The 20,647-nt window shown below is 41.6% G+C and overlaps 1 protein-coding gene across 3 annotated transcripts in view; it reads right to left on the reverse strand.

Annotated features, from left to right (window-relative positions):
• Window positions 1-20,647, reverse strand: part of LOC108785702 (glypican-5-like) — a 215,539-nt gene that overhangs the window by 133,249 nt on the left and 61,643 nt on the right. For 2 of the 3 annotated variants that reach the window (XM_018554830.1, XM_018554832.1), the window contains exons 4-6: window positions 9,949-10,079; window positions 8,081-8,140; window positions 6,391-6,516 (exon numbers count right to left, since the gene is read on the reverse strand). In XM_018554830.1, coding sequence (XP_018410332.1) covers window positions 6,391-6,516; window positions 8,081-8,140; window positions 9,949-10,079 — 317 coding nt within the window. The remainder of the gene's footprint in view (window positions 1-6,390; window positions 6,517-8,080; window positions 8,141-9,948; window positions 10,080-20,647) is intronic. The other variant, XM_018554831.1, reaches the window with a different exon arrangement.

Genomic DNA, 20,647 nt, shown 5'->3' on the forward strand with positions numbered 1-20,647 from the left:
CAGACAAAATTCAAATATAAAATACAAAAGAAATATATATATATATATGTAATAAACATTTATTATTATACAGGATTTATATAGCGCCAACAGTTTGTGCAGCGCTTTACAATATAAGGAAGACATTACAATCACAATACAATTCAAGACAAGATGGTAAGGAGGGCCCTGCCCCTGAGGGCTTACAATCTAAAAGGGAGGGGAAAATGTTGTTGGTTAATGAGAAGAAACATACAGTTGAGATCATATGCAAAGATCCAGATATCTAGATATTCAGATATCCAGATATAGCTTCTTGAGAATCAAGCCTTGTTGACACACAGAGACTATCTACGGTATATAGTACAAGAGTTTTTAAAAGGATCCCTTTTTTCACATTATATATTTTGTGCAGTACTGTGGGGCCGAACATATCTTTCTAGATTTTATATGGGGTGTTGCAATTGGTTGAACACATTTATGGCTATAATGATCCAGGTTTTATGTATTTATCTTCAATAAATGTCTATTACATATATATATATATCTTTTGTATTTTATATTTCAGCTGTTTTGCCTGAGGTATCTCCAAAAATAGAGGGCTTCTCTCTTCTTGCTACATAGTCCAGCTTTCACCATAACAATTACTTTTATTTTTCCACCTTTTTTTCTTCTATCCCTGACAGATTTCCCTCCAAATTCTCTGTTGCCTGTAAAATACTAGTGTCCAGACAAGAGTCTGCATTTGCTCTTTTGATTACTTAAAGAAGAACTTTAAATGTTTTTTAACTATACTAGGAGTTTTTTGGCAGATGATACTTTGCATGTGTCTGTTGCAAAAAAAAAATACTTTCCCCTTCTACCAATTTGTAGTACACCCCGCCACCTATAAGGTGCTGGGGACAATGTAACTACTGCCAGCATATGTAGGGTTTACATCATAAGTAGCCACCCAATGGGAAGAGATCAGTGACCTGGGACCCAGAAGACCTGGCAGAGAAAATGGCAGTGCCAGGGGATGGAGTGTCAAGGGATGGCTTTGATCTGTCATCACTGGAGTTGCAAACAGACAGGTGAGTACAGTTCTGCTTAAAAAAAAAGAAGAAAAAAAAGCAGCAAGCAGGCACACAGTGCACATGTATCAGCAACCATTGTCCCCTGTATGCATGAACTGTTCTAATTGGAGAAGCTCTGACACTATCTAGTAGTAATAGAACTTGCCTACTTTCTCCCACCTCCCACATATTTCTATGGGCCACAAAGTAGGCCATTGCAGAGGCAGGCCTATAAGACCTATATGGTCTACTACAGTTATTGAGTGTGGGAACCCCTAACTTTTATTGAAGCAATGTATTGTTGTCATATCCGAGAAATACAAGTCATGGTGTATAGACACTAAAGACTGTGCTTCCCACCCTACGTGATAAATCCAAATGAGGGACTAGAATGCCATTGTTTACATGCTGCAATATGATTTATTCCTCCATTTTTTTTATTTATAATACATGTGTGCATGCGAAAAAGTCATGCATCAGCTGAAATGTCATGGTTCTGGCAACTTGAAATACAGAATAAATCCAGTTTACAAACAATGCAGCTACAGTCTCTCAATTGCAGTCAGACATGAAGACTCTAACAAGGCAAACATACCATGGGACTATGACTATGACAAAGGGTAGGATAATCATTGCTCATTACTGTGCCTGCGAGCAAGATCTGTGGTCATAGAGACATTTCATCAAAGTGTCTGACAGGGCCACACAATTGAAGTATGGTTCTGATGAATAGGGCACAGTTCAATCCCCTAGAAGGTTGGGTTTTCAGAATGTTACCCAATTAACTAACAGCATTTAACTGTATGTATAATATTATCTGTTAGTTCAGCTTTGATAAATAAATAGGAACTTTATCTGAAGCTTTCTATTGCTCCATCAGACCCTTATTTTGCTACTAATATGAGTATATCTTTGGGCAGTCTTCTACACACAAGGAATTCCTGACCTGTGGGCAGGAGATAATCATGACAGCTATTTTTGATCTTGAGGCATCTGACGTATGACAGCCATTCCTGACTTCAGGGCTTCTTGAGATTCACATAGCTGTGCCAAGATGCTATGATACACTCTGATGTGGACAGAACAGTACGTTTGTCTTAAAAACGGATAGTTTCACCCTTCACTAAGGAACCACTAGACAAGTTTAAATGCCTTATACACTGGTGCTGATTAAATAAAATAGTAAAGGTTGTTCACTTAGCAAATTAAGCAATAGAAAATAAGGTGTAACTGTACTAAGATCATGTGTGAGGGACGGTAAAACAGGATTTTTGCCAGCACATGATTGCTTGATTGAACTGAACATATCTTAACCTCTTCTACTAAGGTCAGTGAGCACTCACTTTGCAAAGCGAACAGTGTATTCCCTTAGCGAGCACTACTATTTTACCAGATGCCAAGAAACTTTTTAGGTTTACTTTCAAATACCTCACTGCAAAAGGAGAAAGGACTTCTTGGTAATTCTATTTTCATACGGTAAGTCAATGGCACATGATAAGGAAGGGTTTTTAAAGTATTTAATACAGTCTGTCTCCCTGTAGAAGACATTTCCCTTCACTTCCTGTCCCTGTGATATTGTTCTCCAAGGCAGAAAGCAAGGGGAATTATCTTCAAAATGGACACTGAAAAAAAACGTCTGTGCCCCTATTGGGGAAATTCACCCTCACTTGTTCTCACAGTATCTATGGTCAATGGGACAGGAGGTAAGGGGAAATCTCACCAACAATATAACAGACAGTAATGGCATCCTGATATTTATTAAATTATTGAGCAGCAAGTATACATAAATAAGTGTAGCTTTTGTCAACTGGAGAACAGCTGGTCTCTCTCTGGTTTCAAATTTGTAAACCACTGAGGCTGCAACGAATGAGCAAGAGGACCACATTTGGCCCAAAAAACACCAGTTTGACATGCCTGGCCTCAAATAATGTGGGCCTTCACACAGAAATATAACCTAGCATCCTTCTAATCCCCTCCTCCTTGTAACAGAATTATATGTCATTTTTTGGGAGGGAGATCAAGTACACTTTTCTGCAGGTGTTTGTTGCCACATCCTCATTCCTCGCCCAAATGAGGAATTATGTAACCCTCAGCCTGCTCCCCCTCAATGGCAGCCTTCTGGGATACACGTCTTGCATCCCAGGAGGCTTGTCTCCCTGCAGTCTATGATCTTGCGCATAGGGGAGCAAGCTGGGAGTGATCATGAAGTCACAGTCGGCTCCCAAATGCATTATGGCAGCAGGGAATATCAGAAGCCCTGCAAAGGTTCGAGGAAGACAGTACTGGACTTGAAAAGCTGGTAAGTATTTGTTTTTTTAAGTCAATAGCTAAAGTATTTGTAGCTGCAGACTTTTAATGTACCCATAGCTAGCATACAGAAAGCAATGCCCTATATTGTATATACTATTACTAACATGGTAGACGCAATGAAATACTATATTTGGCCTCACATGTCAAAACGAAAACAAAATGATAGAATCTGAGCAAAAGAACTGCTGCTGTAAGTCTAAGACATTATCGTGTTTCTGAACTTTTCTTCTGAAAAGGGACTTTTTACGTTTTTCTCATGTTTCTTAAAAAGGAGTCATTTCTTGAAAAGGAATGCGGTGATGTAGTTAATTTTGCAATGTGTATAACACAAATTCCTTTACAATGACACATAGGAGTGGGTTAAGAGTGAATAGTTTTAAGAAGTTTAAGCCTTAGAAGTTTCCAAAAAGGATGAAGCTTGTCTTGTAGTGGCCGATTATGCTACATTTTCACCCATTTGTCTCAAATACAAAGGCATGGTTCCTAGTTATTAGGAAAACAAAAACACCCAAATGTTTTTTTATCCTGGCCATATATATGTTTTTGGCTTGATCCATTTGAGCTTCTCCTATGATAATATTTACATGTTCTGCTGTCCAACCATTTCTAAGTAATGACGCTTTGTATGGGTAAATGAAAAGCTGTTTTTTTAAATGCTCTACACTGTTTGCACTCTGTACTTGCATTTGCTGCCAGGACCCATGTTAGCATGTTTTCCTATGCTTTCTATTATCTTTTCCTTTCTGTCTACTATATATGTATGAGTCAGAAACTAAACTGCTCCCACCATCTCTCAATAGGCAGTCAACACTCGGAGTTATTCCCAATTTGGTTCTCCAGTCTACAGTCATTTAGTATACATTGGGGTCTATTCACTAAGCTGCCGAGTGAACAACCGACCCCAAGTGAAGTGAGCCGAACACTGTTCGGCTATTCACTTCAGGCTGGTACGGTGGATTTCAGCAGTACATTGGCTTGCTTCACATGGCTTCGGCCGACACGAAGTGCAGAAGGAGTTCGACACAGCCGATCCAACAACAGCTGAGCGGCATTCGGCTCGGCTGTTCTGCTCGGTCCCTCTGAGGGACCGAGCAGAACAGAAAAAGAGTTAAAAGTTTTTTAAAAAGTAAATAGAAAACGATTGTGCAGATCTAGCAGTGACAGCTAGCTCCGCCCAATAGTTTCCTATTGTCCGGCGGCTCTGCTGCTGTAAAAAAAAAAAGAAAAGAAAAAAAACTCTCCCGGGCGCTCTGGGAGCCTCCCGCTCCTGGCCGCCCAGGAGAGAAACACTGTTGTGTCTTTTTTTTTCTTTATTCTGACACAGAGCGATGTCAAAATAGAAAAAAAAAAAATTCCCATTGAAATGCATTGCTACATTACTATTGGCTACTTCAATTTGCAATAGCCAATAGTAATGTAGCAATGCATTTCAATGGGAATAAAAAATATATTTTTTTTTTCTATTCTGACATCGCTCGTGTCAGAATAAAGAAAAAAAAGGACACAGCAGTGCTTCTCTCCTGGGCGGCCGGGAGCAAGAGACTCCCGGGGCGCCAGGGAGAGTTAGCTGTTTGGAGATCAGTGTCCCTGGTTAGCATATGCGTTCGGCTCGACTGGAGGAGATAGGAGATGATCCACTGAATGAGAACTATTGACATTACACTGTGTTACATAGCAAGTAACCATTTCAGTACACTCTGCGTATAGAAAGAGGAAGTGACTCAGTTCTTGATATCTTAATAACATTTCTATTGCTCACAAATGTTTCCCACCGTCCCTAGTCTCTGATGTATACGTTGTATTGTTGTTTTAATAATGTTTCTTGAAAACCAAGAAAAGTCTTTACACTAAGGAAACATCAGCAAGCATATACATTAAAAAACAATTGCATCACTTTTTTGTCAGGGTTTCTTACCCCTTTCTCCTTCAGCTGAGCTGCAGCATGCCTTGTTTGCAGTGTGTCTGACACTGTTTGTTCCTCTTTGGTGCCCTCTTATGACCAAATGCAAAAACATCATCATTCTGCAACTACTGACACACTTCTGACAAAATTCCTGTCTCAGAGTGATGATGCAACACTAGTTCACTATTTAACCACATGGTCAATTTAGTCTTCACCCTTGTGTGTGTTCAGATATACAAAGTGCTATGCTGTTCCTGTTCTTCGTGTATGACCCTGGCTCTGGCTGACTGATCTCCTGGTTCCTGACTCCGGCTGTTGTTTCCGTTCATCCTGCCCTCAGTGTTCCCTGATCTGGTTTGGCTAACTACCCATTTCTGTTCTGGCTTGGCATCGACACCCTAGACTTTCTCTATTGTTTTCTGCCACTTATGTTTATTGATATTTTCAATAAACTCCTTTTATTTTAAACCTGCACTTTATGTTTCTGTCTGGTTTCTTTGTATCCTGACACTTTTAAAGAAGACCTGTACTAAGAAAAGTATGGAAGCTGCTGAGCCATTGCTCAACTCTTAGTATTATTAAACTAACTACATGGCTGTCATTCTTTTCAGTAGTTTTATTACTACTGGAATTGCATGTCAAACACACGTATGAATATAAGCACCCTGTAATTACTACATGCTTACTCCAGGGGTTTCAAAAGGTTCTGAGGCCAATACAGCCAGGAAAATATTTTCAGAAGGAAAACAAGTTTCCTTCAATATTGCTTTGTGCATTTATTATTATATTTAGCTGCGGCTAAGGAATGGATGCTAATGTTTTATTCCTCAATGGACCTTCTACACAGGAAGTTAGTTGGGTGTCTGATAATATCCAAAGTCAAACATTATCTCTAATGTCTTCAGCTGTGATACTGTTTTCTTCATCCATATATTTATACATATTATCCAACGCAGTTCTATATAAACTATCCTGAATTTTATTTTTACTGGCCTTTACTTTTGTAAAAACTTGCATTTGCAGAGTTCTCCCACACACTAGACAGCTGCTTATAATGACCTTAAGAGACCCACTTGCTTTCATGTCAAACCATCTGTTCTCCATAACTGCACAAACACTGTTCTGTGAAGAAAAACTGCTTACCTTTCCACCACATCGTCTCCATTCCAGCATGTTGAACCATCTCTCACTGCCAGGTCTCCATCACACAGACGCTCTGCCAGGGTGGTGTAGAATGTTCTTGATGGTTTTATGTACTTGATGAAATCACTGTAATAAGTACAGGATATGGTAGGTCACAAGTCTTATAGGGGAATTACAGTTACATTATGTTTTTTTAAAGAATGTGAAAATGCCTAAACAACCATTTTGTATTGTATATGGCATTAGTGTATTTATAGCCCAAGCATTTAGTTTTTAGTTTTAGATACAGTGAGGATTATAAGCTCTGTGAGACACATGTAATGTAAGCCCTGTGAGTCACATATGTAATGTGAGCACTGTGAGACACATATGTAATGTAAGTACTGTGAGCTACATATGTAAAATGAGCACTGTGAGCCACATATGTAATATGAGCACTGTGAGCCACATATGTAATGTGAGTCACATTACATATGTGGCTCACAGTGCTCACATTACATATGTGTAGTCAAGAACCAGCTGCACTCCTTACCGGAATAGTAGTAAACCTGCCAAGCAGGTGGGTGCTTGTAGTGACCACGGACGGCCCCGTGAACAATGCAGATCTAGAAAGGATTGTCACCAGAACACCAAAAGTTTTGAAGCAAAAAGTCCTTTATTGACAAATCGCCATCCAATACAAGCGCTTTCGGGGTCTCAGCAGTACCCCTTTTATCAGGCTCAGAATTCTGAGCCTGATGAAGGGGTACTGCTGAGACCCCGAAAGCGCTTGTATTGGATGGCGATTTGTCAATAAAGGACTTTTTGCTTCAAAACCTTTGGTGTGCTGGTGACAATCCTTTCTAGATCCACATTACATATGTGGCTCACAGTGCTCACATTATATTTGTGGCTCACAAGACTCACATTATGTAAGTTCTTGTGAGCCACAAATGTAAAGTGAGCACTGTGAGCCACATATGTAATGCGAGCACTGTAATGTGAGTATTGTGAGCCACAAATGTAATGCGAGTCTTGTGAGCCACAAATGTAATGTGAGCAGGGTGAGCCACATATGTAATGTGAGTACTGTGAGCCACATATGTTATAAGAGCACTGTAAGCCACATATGTAATGTGAGTCTTGTGAGCCATATATGTAATATGAGCACTGTGAGCCACATATGTAATGTGAGTACTGTGAGCCACATATGTAATATGAGTACTGTGAGCCACATATGTAATGTGAGTACTGTGAGCCACATATGTAATATGAGTACTGTGAGCCACATATGTAATGTGAGTCTTGTGATCCATATATGTAATATGAGCACTGTGCGCCACATATGTAATGTGAGTACTGTGAGCCACATATGTAATGTGAGTACTGTGAGCCACATGAAATGTATGCACTGTAAGCTCTGTGGCGTTAGTCTTCATTACTGTCCTGTGAAACCGTTCCCAGAACTGAGTACAAATAACACTCAGATAGTTTTTAATGAAAGTATAAACCTGAACAGCAGAAAGGAATGAATAACACATGTTGATATTACATTGCTGGATCAAACAGGGCCCACATAGAAAGATATCAGCCAAACATAATGTTATTGTCCAGCAGGTGGCTGAGGAGCATAAACATTCCAAGGCGATAAATAGACCAACAGGACATGCAAAGCTTGAGAGCTAAGAGCCAGCTGGGGACTTTGTCTTACCGAGAGATTCTTTTCAAGCTGCGAGGCTTGTCATTCTTCGAAGCTTTCAGAGGCAGAGAGCTGGAGAGTTCGGGGTGTAGCAGATAGCCCCAACAGATAAGAAGAGGTGGAAGAAAACATGCAAAGAGTTGGAGAAATAAAAGAGAAAATTACTCAAGGAAGAGTTAATTCTTTATCCGTGCGTGCAGTAGCAATAGAAAACAAGCCATAATGAGAATAGAAAGATAAAACTGCGAGAGGAAGTTCAAGGATATAAAATAAGTTTAATTTATAGAAAACTTTGTAATTTTTTAACTTTACAAATGTAAAGTTAAAAAATTGTTTTGAAAGATGGGTAATAGTATTAGAATTAGCATGAACGTATCTGTCTACCATAAGATGTGACCCTGAACTGCACCAAGGGATCTACTTGTTATGGCAGACAGGTAAATTGCAACTACAATATCCTATCCCTTACAGTCAAGGGAGGTTCCATATTAGCCCCTATATGGATTGCAATTGCTATGGAACTGCACATTTGATCAGCTATGACATCAGCTATTTGATTTTTTAAAGTTTGGTTAAGAGCTGAAAACTTTCCTATTTATGTTCATTCTAATGCCAATACCCCCTCCCCCCTCCCAGACTCCTCCTAAAAGTGAATGCAAGCAGGGTCCGCTCATTATCTCAGGGCTCCCTCCCCATGTATAATTTGCTATATAATAGTAGAGCAGAAAGCAGAGAAAGGGGAAAAAGTTAGAAGAAATACTAGCCTAACCCTCATCTGCAGCATTGCAGGGTGTGATGTCACTATCCTTCCAAGAAGATTTCTAGGTAACAATGAGTACTCCAAATTTCACAAGAGGCGGATCACTTTATAATGAAGGTATACCAGATATACCTAGCAGGTGGAACATAGTAGGGTTTTCATGTAAGTCTCTGGATAGTGATCGAGTAAACGTTATATACACATCTGTGGCAGTGAAAAGGTTTAATATCTGTGTTTCTTCTAGTGTGAGGCATTAGTAGGGATAGGTCCGCTCTACTGAGACATCAGAAATATTACTTAACATCTGATGACTCTTCTGTACTGTACATAGTCTTCTCACCCACCACTAATCACCTGGACCCTGAAATGGTGCTGCTGGAGGAGGTAAATGAGATACAGTGATGTCATTAAATATTTTGTCCATGGCAGTAAAGAGGTTTTAGTGTATTTACACTTGCAGTTCCCATTCACATAGCATACCTACAAATATATATTTTTTAATATTTCTTACCTTTTAGATTTTTCTTTGGAGCAGGCCTTTGTACAGACTGCAGGTTACTTTGAACAATTCCATAATTATTCTGCCCCCATTGAAAGACTGGAGACACACTGAATTTCCCCTCATTAACATACAATGCAGAAGCCAGGCCTCTAGATCTTTATCCCTTTGTTGGGAAAGACAGTGTTGAAATGTAGTTTACAACTGATAATGAGATCTGCCTGCAAAGTACATACAGGGATAATGATGGTAAACATTAACTCCCCGGCTCCCTTGCATGGCAGTGGAAAATTCCGTTTTGGAGTTTAACAAAAAGAACAAAATGTAAGCAGCAATTTTTTGTAGTAAGTTATGCTATGTGAATGGGAACATGCAACGAATATAAAGTAGGTGTTATCCCAATTCGGCTGCAAAAGTGGAAATACACTTTAAGATTAAATATAGGACATTTGGAGCTCACATTTAAAACAAAGCACAAGTGGACAAAAGTGGATACTATGTAAGTTTAGTAACCAATCTTGTATTTGCCTGAATTTCTCTTTGTGCCTGCAGCCTAAGGCAAGGGAAGAATATCAGAGAATGTAAAATGTTTCTGGTGCCAGAAGGATGACTGTGTGGTACCTTCTCATCTGTGCAAGAGAATGGAGTTTTGCTGCAGGAGGCAGCACAGCAGCTGGATCTTCTTTGCTCGTGTTCATCTCAGACATTTCTTTGACTGGACTCTCTTGTAGCTCACCACACACTTTCTCTACCTGCAAGTCAAAGCATAAAGTTTGATATAATGTGTCATTATGGTTCTTTACGTTTTTATATCTATCACTCTATCGATCTATCTGTTCAAGTCACTAGGAAAAAAAGCAGTGGTGGTTCCAGGTACCAGGGGGTGCTTGGGTTTGCTATAGCACCCCCAAATATTTTGCTAGCCCTTCTATAGCACTCCCATCAGCAGCAAGCCCAAACAACAATACTGTCATATATGAGAGATATTGAAGACTATAGCACTGGCACTCGGCAGGCTGCATGGGATTGATATGCCCTAAAGTCATAACAACAGTTTTTCCTCTGGTGCATCCCAGAAAATTGAAGCATGGGTGGGAGTTCGGACAGAGTGTGTTTTTCCAGTGTCGGAGTCAGGCTGGGGTCAAATTTGCCTATTGTTCTCTGCCGTAAGTGTACTACCCCACCTTGGCTGCACAAACAAGTACAACATTCATATTTACAAATAGACTGCTTATTATTTTGAGAAATTCAGCATTATATGAATATCTGAATTGCGAAATAAGAGTATTGTGACCAAATAGTATTGTGACCTCATGGGGTGATAAATAAAATCTGACCCATGCATCTGCAGAGAGTGCTGCTTTATAATATTTGCCCCATATACACTATATTGCCAAAAGTATTGGGTCATTCCTCAAAATCATTGGATTCAGGTGTTCCAATCACCTTAATGGCCACAGGTGTATAAAATCAAGCACCTAGGCATGCAGACGCTTCTACAAAAATTTGTGAAAGAATGGGTCGCTCTCAGGAGCTTCAAGCGGGGTACTGTGATAGGTTGCCACCTGTGCAATAAGTCCATCTGTGAAATTTCCTTGGTACTAAATTTTCCACGGTCAATCGTTAATAGTATTATAACAAAGTGGAAGCAACTGGGAATAACAGGAACTCAGCCACAAGGTGGTAGGCCATTTAAAATGACAGAGCGGGGTCAGCGCATGCTGAAGTGCACAGAAGTCGCCAACTGTCTGCAGAGTCAATAGCTACAGACCTCCAAACTTCGTGTGGCCTTCAGATTGGCACAACAACAGTGCGTAGAGAGCTTCATGGAATGGGTTTCCATGGCCGAGCAGCTGCATCCAAGCCTTACATTACCAAGTGCAATGCAAAGCGTTGGATGCAGTGGAGTCAAGCACGCCACCACTGGACTCTAGAGAAGTGGAGACGTGTTCTCTGGAGTGACGAATCACACTTCTCTGTCTGGCAATCTGATGGACGTGTCTGGGTTTGGTGATTGCCAGGAGAACGGTACTTGCCTGGCTGCATTGTACCAAGTGTAAAGTTTGGTGGAGGGGCGATTATGGTGTGGGGTTGTTTTTCAGGGGTTGGGCTTGGCCCCTTAGTTCCAGTGAAGGTAACTCTTAAGACATCAGCATACCAAGACATTTTGGACAATCTCATTCTCCCAACCTTGTGGAACAGTTTGGGGATGGCCCCTTCCTGTTCCAACATGACTGCGCACCAGAACATAAAGCAACGTCCATAAAGACATGGATGAGTGAGTTTGGGATGAATTAGAGCGGAGACTGCGAGCCAGGCCCTCTCATCCAACATCAGTACCTGACCTCACAAATGCGCTTCTGGAAGAATGGTCAAACATTCCCATAGACACACTGCTAAACCTTGTGGACAGCCTTCCCAAAAGAGTTGAAGATGTTATAGCTGCAAAGGGTGGGCCTACTCGATATTGAACCCTACGGACTAAGACTGGGATGCTACTAAAGTTCATGTGTGTGTAAAGGCAGGCGTCCCAATACTTTTGGCAATATAGTGTATGTGTATGTGGGATGACTCACCAGCTGGTATTATAAGCCTGCATCAGAAAATATATATTTTGCTTGTCAGTGGGTATTATTATTCCAGGGGTTATTGTTTACCCTGACACTTGATGAGGGTAATCGTGCTGGGTATTAATGCTTGCCCTGACACTTGATGAGGATTATATTGCTAGGGTTTATTGTTTGCCCTGACACTTGCTTGGGGTTATTGCTGCCCCTGACAGTGCCTGGGGATTATTTCTCAGGGTTATCATTGCTGGCCTAAACACTTGCTTTTGGGTTATCATTGCCTACCCTGATACTTGCTTCGGTTATTGCTAGGAGTTATCATTGCTGGCCCTAATGCATGCTGCGGGTTACCATTGTTTGCCTTGACAGTTGCTAGGGGTTATTGCTGGGGGTTATCATTGCTGGCTCTGACACATGCCGGGGGTTATTGCTGGGGTTTATCATTGCTGGCTGTGATGTATGCTGCAGGCTATCATTGCTTGCCCTGACAGATACTAGGGGTTATTGCTGGGGGTTATCATTGCTGGCTCTGACACATGCTTGGGGTTATTGCTGGGGTTTATCATTTCTGGCCCTGGTGCATGTTGCGGGTTATCATTGCTTGCCCTGACAGTTGCTAGGGGATTATTGCTGAGGTTTACCATTGCTGGCCCTGACACATGCTGGGGTTATTGCTGTTGGGTTATCATTGCTTACCCTAACACATGTTAGGGGTTATTGCTGGGGGTTATCATTGCTGGCCCTGACACGTGACAGGGGTTATTGCTGGCACTGACACTTGCTGGGGGTTATTATTGCTGGGCCTGATATTTGCTGGGGGTTATTACTGCTGCCAACAATGGGGCTGATTTTACTCTCATAATCTCTTCAGTGTACCCCCAGGTTCTATTTTGTGTTGCCAGCTATGGTTTATTTTTACACCCACTGAACCAATTATAGAACTGATTTGCATACTGTTACATACTTCTGACCACTGCACTCTGTACTATTCAATGTGTTTAAAAGGGGCTTTAGTGTGCGTTCGTATTACACTATGAATAGTTTCTAAATAACATTCCATTGTTAATATTCTGACTAAGCATTTTTCGTTATGTTTGTTTTTATTATAACACAGGATTCAGGGTTGGGGACTTTGCTCCCCCCATTTATACTCCCAGCACAGCAACTTAAAAAAAGTTGTCCGGGCCACCCCTGGCTACAAACCTTTCAGTGGTTACTGATACAGTATATATCTAACAGACACAGCAGTAGTACTGTAAGCCAGTAAATTCACTAGAATGACCATAATATGAGTTAATTTTAACTAGAGTATACCTTTCATTATAAATATGTACTGCTATATCTTCGAAGCAGAAACTCCACTTTCAGGGGCCCCACTTGTATGAGGCTGGCACAATGTTCATACCTTGGTGCTCCCGCATTGTAATAAAAGGGGGAATGCATTGCACAAAAGATGAACAGGGGTTCTTTCACTGTCAGGCTGGCTCACATTGAATTGTGAACATATTGACACAATCCACAGTTAGGACATTCAATACAGAGGGCACATTCCATTAGTGACATGAAAGAGCTTAACTGTGTTCCTGTCCAGCTGTCACGGGTTGCCATAGCAGAGTGCTTCCTAAATCATGTAACATTTGATCAATCTGTACCAAAACGCCTTGTGCTTCCTCTCCAAATTATTTCCCTATTTAGTCAGGTCTCATGAGCTTTATCCACTTACATCACCCTCGATTTGTCAGTGTCATTCCGGGTAAAGAGTTGGTCCAAATTGGGTACCACGAATTTGAGGGTGCTGAGCCACTGCTGGTAATTATTTTTCACTTTGCCAATTGCCAAATAAGTACCAGTCAAACAGTATACTACCGGCTTAAAGTGACATTAAAGTATATTTTTTCCCCTCCCCCCAATGTTAGTGTAAGCACTTACCTTAAATGATGTCTCTTAATCTGATCTTCTTCTTTCCTGTCGTTTTCAGATGTCCCTCCAGTGCTGCTGCGGGTCTCCGATCCAGCGCTGACTCCTCTATGCTTGCTGGCACTTCCTGTCCCAAAGTGTCTGCATGTGGGTGCACGCTGTCCATAGACTTACCTTGTGTCTCTCCTCGTCTCCCGGTTAAAAATCTGAACTGCGCATGCTCCCGCCCCAAGATCCTTTGCGGCTGCCCGAGATTTTTCAGATTTTCGGATGGGAGCACGCGGCGAAGACACAGGTAAGTTTTAACCTCTTGTAAAACTTTTTTTAAAAAGGTTTTTGCATATATCTACTGCTTTCTAGCAGTAGATATATGCAAAAAAAGCTGAGGGTTTAATAACCCTTTAAACAGCAGCTGCTGAGCTGAGCTATTCTACTCCACAGCAGGAGTTGAGCCCAGCCTTTTTTAGCTCAGCCAGGCTGTGCAGATTGGTATGGTTCGCTGTGAATTAAACTATTCACTCACACTGAGCCAAGCCCTGGCAAAAAGTTAAGGTGTGGCATGCTCAGAGAGCTGCATCCAGGAGCAACCATGGAAGTAAATCTTATAAAAAAGAGAGCAGAGATCTTCATTCTTTTAGAGCAGTGGTGGTCAACTGAAAATTTCCAGAGGGCCGAATAATAACAGCTCATTGTTCTGCACTAAAGTATAGTGCGTTGAGTTATGCACCTCAATGCCTGAAAATGTCAGTCCTGCTGTGTTTTTTTATGCACATTTAAGAGAAGATCGAGGTAAAAAAGGTCCATCGTAGGTGTGGCGGTACTAGTAACTCCGAGCTTTGGTGTCATTAACTGCAATAGTAACCCCCAGAATTGGTGTCAGTCACAGCAATAAAAAACCCCAGCATTAGTGTTAGTCACTACAATAATAACCCCCAGCATTGGTGTCAGTCATTCCAATAATAACTCTAGCATTGGTACCAGTGAAAGCAATAATAATCCCCATAATTGGTGTCAGTCACTACAAAAATAACCCCCAGGATTGGTGTTAGTGGCTGCAATAAGAACCCCCAGCATTGGTGTTATAGGCTACAATAAAACCCCTAGCATTGGCGCCAGTGACTGCAATAATAACCCCCAGCATTGGTGTCAGTCACCAAAATATTAACCCCCAGCATTGGTGTCAGTTACCACAATAATAACCCCTAGCATTGGTGTCATTTGCTACAATAAAACCCCCCAGCATTTGGTGCCAGTGACCACAATAATAACCCCCAGCATAGGTTCCAGTGACCACAACAATAACTCCCAACATTCGTGTTAGTGGCTGAAAAAATATCCCCTAGCATTGGTGTCAATCACTGCAATATTAAGCTCCAGTATTGGTGTCAGTAGGCACTATAATCAGGACTGGATTTGCCACAAGGCCACCGAAGCCCTGCCTCGGGGCCGCAAGGAGCAGATGGGCAGCAGGGGTGTGGAATCCCCCGACGATCCAGCTGTATAATGTGTAACAGTTCATGATGGAAATTTTAATCATACATGTTTAAACACACCTCAGTACAAAATTAAATAACAGTCAGTCTAATGTGCAGAATGCACTAAATGGATGGATACATGAAATCACTTTAAAAATCACTGTATATTTCCATGTATTGCGCAGTTTATGGCATTTCTTTTTATTATTAGCAAATTCCATAACAAAATTGTAACTAAAATTACTTAGTCCCGTTTTCTTTAAAAATAGGGGGGGTGCTGGGAGATGGGGAGGGTGCAGAGACAAGGTTGGCCCAGGGTCGGGTGTTTAAGTACCTGCACCTCTTCTCTGAAAAGAAAAGCCCTGCTCATTTGCATGGTTTTGGTCGGTAAATCATAGTATTAAGAGGGTTATTCACTATGGAGCTGAAGGATCTAGCCGTAGCTTCGGCTGCTCCTTCGGCTCACTTCACAATAGCCTGTACAGCAACCGAAGACAGGTGAACGGCTCAGTCGAGCTAAGCGCATATGCTTTGGCTTGGCTGAGCCGTAGTCACATCCGAAGCGGGGAGAATGGTCTGCCGAAGCAGAGCATGTTCAGCTAACTGAAGCCAGCCAAAGTCAGCCGATGTATGGCTGAAATCAGCCGTATGGGGGCCAAAGTGAATAGCCGAACGGCATTCGGTTCATTTCACTTTGGCTCGGTTATTTACTCGGCTGCCTTAGGCAGCTTAGTAAATAACCCCCTAAGTTAGGTATATCTGCATGGTAGCCAGTAGGGATGTTCAGATACCAGTGTTGATACTTGGCATTTTCATGAGAACTACCAGGATCGCAGCAGTTGCAGCTGTGACTGGGCCCTGGCGCTCCACCACTGTACTGAAATCATTAGTCTGTATAAGAAAAACTGTCACATGACACTAAACAAAAATGTGCAAGTAATTGTATCTGTGAGTACTTGGAAAAGTACCAGTACTTGGTCCGGAAAAAATGTTTTCGATCCTAACTTTTGAGTTTTTCTCTAGTCTAGTCTTAGAGCTGGGAAAGTATCTGTACATGTACATGTACCAAGTACGGTACTTGGTATCTGTGCATCCCTAGTAGTCAGGCAAAAAGCATTTCCATGAGGCAATGTCAGCAATGGCAGAAGCCTTGTTTCTGTTAAGATAGGTTTCCTTTTACTCCTGATATGTCTCAGATTGGTAATACTGTATTATAAAATGAAAAGTATATCCAATTTTTAAAATAAACTGAGCAATATAAAACTAATCTAGTGTGCACACATTATATATGATACAATTACACCTTTCCTATTCTAATGTCATTCTCTTTTGTAAAATAAGCAGTTCTTATAAACACACCATGGAGTTTTTGATGGCACTGAATGACCTACGAGCTTTCCAGAGCAACAATTAGCTGGTTCCTGGAATGACCATCATTTTTCACAGCCTTCCATGACTGCGGTGATGGATTAGTACACAAGATCACATTGTTCTGGGTTAAACTGAGCCATACAGCCGTGAACACAAAACAGGTCACAATTTACCACTAATAGTACATCTACTTCATTTTTCTTCTTGTTTTTTTACCAATAGAGCTGATAAATGATACTGGATGTAAAACATACACATTAAAAACATATTTTAGAATGCCTAGCTTCAGTATGTGCAAATAATTTCCATCATTGTTAATAATATGATATAAATAAAGTTATTATAGTTAATAGCATAAATACCTGTCAATGCAACATAATATGAAAGTATGCAAGATCAATTTCATCAATTACTTGTTTTAGGGCTGGCTGACACCATCTCTAGACCTGAACATTTTTTATCTGGACCAAAAATGCATGCGCATTATTTCCAATGGTAAAAATGAGGCTAGTTCACACCATTGCATTCATTTCCAGAGCTTTAAAAAAAGTCCAGCTTGCTGCATTTTTTTTGGTCTGGAATGCACAAAAATGCATGCAAATGCATCAGAACGCACTGGAACGTGCCTAAACCCCAGTCAAAACTAATTGAGGCAAAAAACCACACAGCAATGCATCAAAAATATGTGCATGACCGCATTTGCAGTAATGCATCCAGAACGTAATGCATCCGGAACTGGTCAGGAGATGGTGTGAACAAGTCCTGACTGTATATTTATGGAATTTAAACCTGTCCATATGCATTATAGAGCAGAACATTTTTACACTTCAGAAATGGGCCTATATAAACACACACACACACACACCAAATTTGGGAAAAAATGTGGGGGGGGGGGGGGAGGGAAAAAAATATGTGACTTTAATGTCACTTTCTGTACTTGCAGGGATAAAACATGGGAACATTTGAATGTATTACAGAGAGGCACTGCATATATTTTTCTTTATTTTGGCTTGACATTCTGTACTTTAAATACAGAATCTATACGTTCTAGCTCCTCTGTTTTTTGTCTTAATAAAGTTTGATAAATTGCAGCATAGCTTATCAAGTGTAATTACGTGCAGAGAAGTTTAAATGTCATAAAAGTGTGACACACTGACTGACAACTGTAGATAAAATTACAATACAAAGGTAAAGTTTCAAAAGAGACATATGTTGTTACCAAATGGAGTCATTGAGGGTCCCACATTTTTATTCCAGCTGCTATCAGGCAGGCAGGAAGCGTATTGATTCTGAGCAGGTCTGTACAGTGAATTGATCTTTCCAGGGTAAACCATGTGTTGCCAACAAAAACCTTTAACTAAAAATATTTCTTCTCCTAGAATTCAGACTATTGGAATATCTTGACTAAAAGGATTATTATGATTATTATTTTAAATCTGTTTAACAGGACTTGGCACTGAAACTGAAGCCTTTTATATGCTAAATTTATTTTATAGACCATGAATGTTGAGGATTTTGGTTTAGAAACATATGCGAGAACTAGACTTGACCTCTTATCCCAACTTAGAGTAGCGACTGAAAGAGGTAGTACCTTGATTGAAAGGGGAGTTATTCACAAATCCTCACTTGTAGCAAAAGTAAACAAACAGCACTGGGACTGAATGATGAAATGGAAGCAAAAAAAAATAAAAATGCTCTCAGCCATAACAGCAACCAGAGCTTTGTATTAATCTTCTATCATGTGCAGGAAAATAAAGCACAGAACATGACAGTCGGCTTTTACTATTCCGCTTGGTTGAAGATCAAAAGCTGTGCCCAAGTTAAATAGTTGCCATTTGTTGCCTTGCAGTTATGGGCCTTGGGCTTGTATCTCTCTTGGGAACTATCTTCTTAGAGTTTTTATGCTCTGTATTGCTACCCATCGGGTGCCACTGGTGGAACTACCAGGGTCGCAGCGGTCGCAACCACGACCGGGCCCTGGTGTTCCGCCTGTTTGGGGGGGCCCAGAGAGGAAGAAGTGTGGGCCGGGCCACACGAAATCAGCCTGATTGTGTGTGGCCTGGCCTGGTATGCCCGATGCATAGCCTCGGGTACTAGCCTGCCCGACGCTATGCATCAGCCTGCTCCGACGGATCGAAGCTTGTCCGAGCAGGGCAGTGAGAGGGAGGGGTTAATCAGCGCCAGAGCCGAAGCTAGTGGGGAGCATGTGCCAGGGCCATGCAGCATCAGGAGGGGTGGCGGGGAAACGTAAAAATATTACCTGCCCACCGGCTCCCTCCCTCCTCCCGCCACTCTGCAGGCACTCTGCACCTGAGGGCCCCGGGAAGGAGGGGTCTAGGAGCAGTGTCAGGCAGAGGGGGAGAAAGAGGACCGACCCGGACATGGAGTGTGGGCAAGCTGTCAGCACCCCTAGCCCTGCACTCTATGACCTGAGACCCTGCAGAGCCCTGCTGAGACCACCAGTATCCCTGGTGAGATCGCCCACATATCTGGTGGGACCACCCGCATTCCTGGTGAGAATGCCCGCATCCCTGGTAATGTAGTATTAAACTCTCAAATGTTTTTCAATTATGAATCCAGATCAAACAAATTGACATTGCCCAACAAAGTATTTCTTTACCTTTTTGGTCAAGCACTTACAGTCACCATGTTTCCTTCAGTGGGGTGAGATTGTTGAGGACAGTGTTGTCAGGGGTCCTCTGCTGCATGCAGTTTGTGGTGAATGGAGTCTGAATGAAACGTTTTCTGTTCTTATTCGTTTCTTATTCGTTTCGTTCGTTCGTTTGCAGCATAGTGACATTTGAGTGGAAAAAATATTTTTCTCCTCTAATGTCACTTTGCTCCAACGAACGAAACGAATAAGAAACGAATAAGAAACGAAAATAAAATGAACGTTCAAACTACCGCTACCGAATTTCGGAAATGGAAATTCGGATTCGTTTGCATTCGTTATGTCTGTAATTCGGAATTCGGATACATCCGCATGTCCGAATTTCTGAAAATTCGTCCGAATTTCGATTCGGAACGAAACAAATCGCACATGTCTACTACAGGATTTGAGTCGTCAAAGAGAGGGCCCACGATCCCTGATACCAGAGTAAAATGCACAATCTACTGCCACCATCCTAGAGGAGGATGCAGAACTTTAAGGAGGTGCTACATAAGAACCTCTTTGCCATATTTCCTGATGGTGGCAAGATTCCCGCTGGTGACCAAAATGTCTCTGATCCCTTATCCCTAAAATAAGGAGCAGCAGACAGGTCTGTCTGTAGGCAGCACACGCAGGCACCTCCTAAACCACATGAGTTTTTACTACATTGGGTCCAGGGTTAATGCGGCTACTCTCAGAAGTTAGGACTCCATGGACTATTGAGTGTCCAGTCTGAACCACTGTCCAGAGTGTATACAGTATGTGCTGGAGGTCCTAGCTTGAATGGCAGCCATAGTACAGCCTGAGAGGGTCTTCAGCACAGCAGGTGGATGGTTATGGAGAAGATCTGTCTGTCCCCTGACTCCTTTGAACCATTTTCAGTTACCAATGACTACAAATCATCCACTACTGATGCTAGAGAGCAAACTTGGAATTTTCATCCAAAAAATTATACCAGCCACCGTTACCCACTCTTGCAACCTCTCCTGGGCCTATTCTGCTCAGGTGGTGCAGAGGTGCCACACATTGTTAAAACAGCTGCAAAATTTCTAATGTTTGCTACAGGAGAAATCTTGCATTTCAACTCAAAGTTTGTGGCCTGTTTTGGTGCTCTGACGCTGTAAAGGTGTCACTCAATATATCTGCAGATGTGCCTCAGATGCCAAATCCTGTGTTGTGCCTCAAACTTTGTGGCCTACTTAAGGGGAAAATCTGACCCATCCTGTGGGTACTATAACAAGTCGTAGGTGAGTTCTGGATGCCACATATACCTTTTTCAGACTGAGTAACACCAAAATGACTGTGAGTGTCCCCCACTCTGATAGTGTCCCCTGGTGCTG

This window comes from Nanorana parkeri, unplaced genomic scaffold (genome assembly GCF_000935625.1).
Source record: "Nanorana parkeri isolate BGI_ZX_2015 unplaced genomic scaffold, ASM93562v1 scaffold174, whole genome shotgun sequence".
Taxonomy (NCBI): domain Eukaryota; kingdom Metazoa; phylum Chordata; class Amphibia; order Anura; family Dicroglossidae; genus Nanorana; species Nanorana parkeri.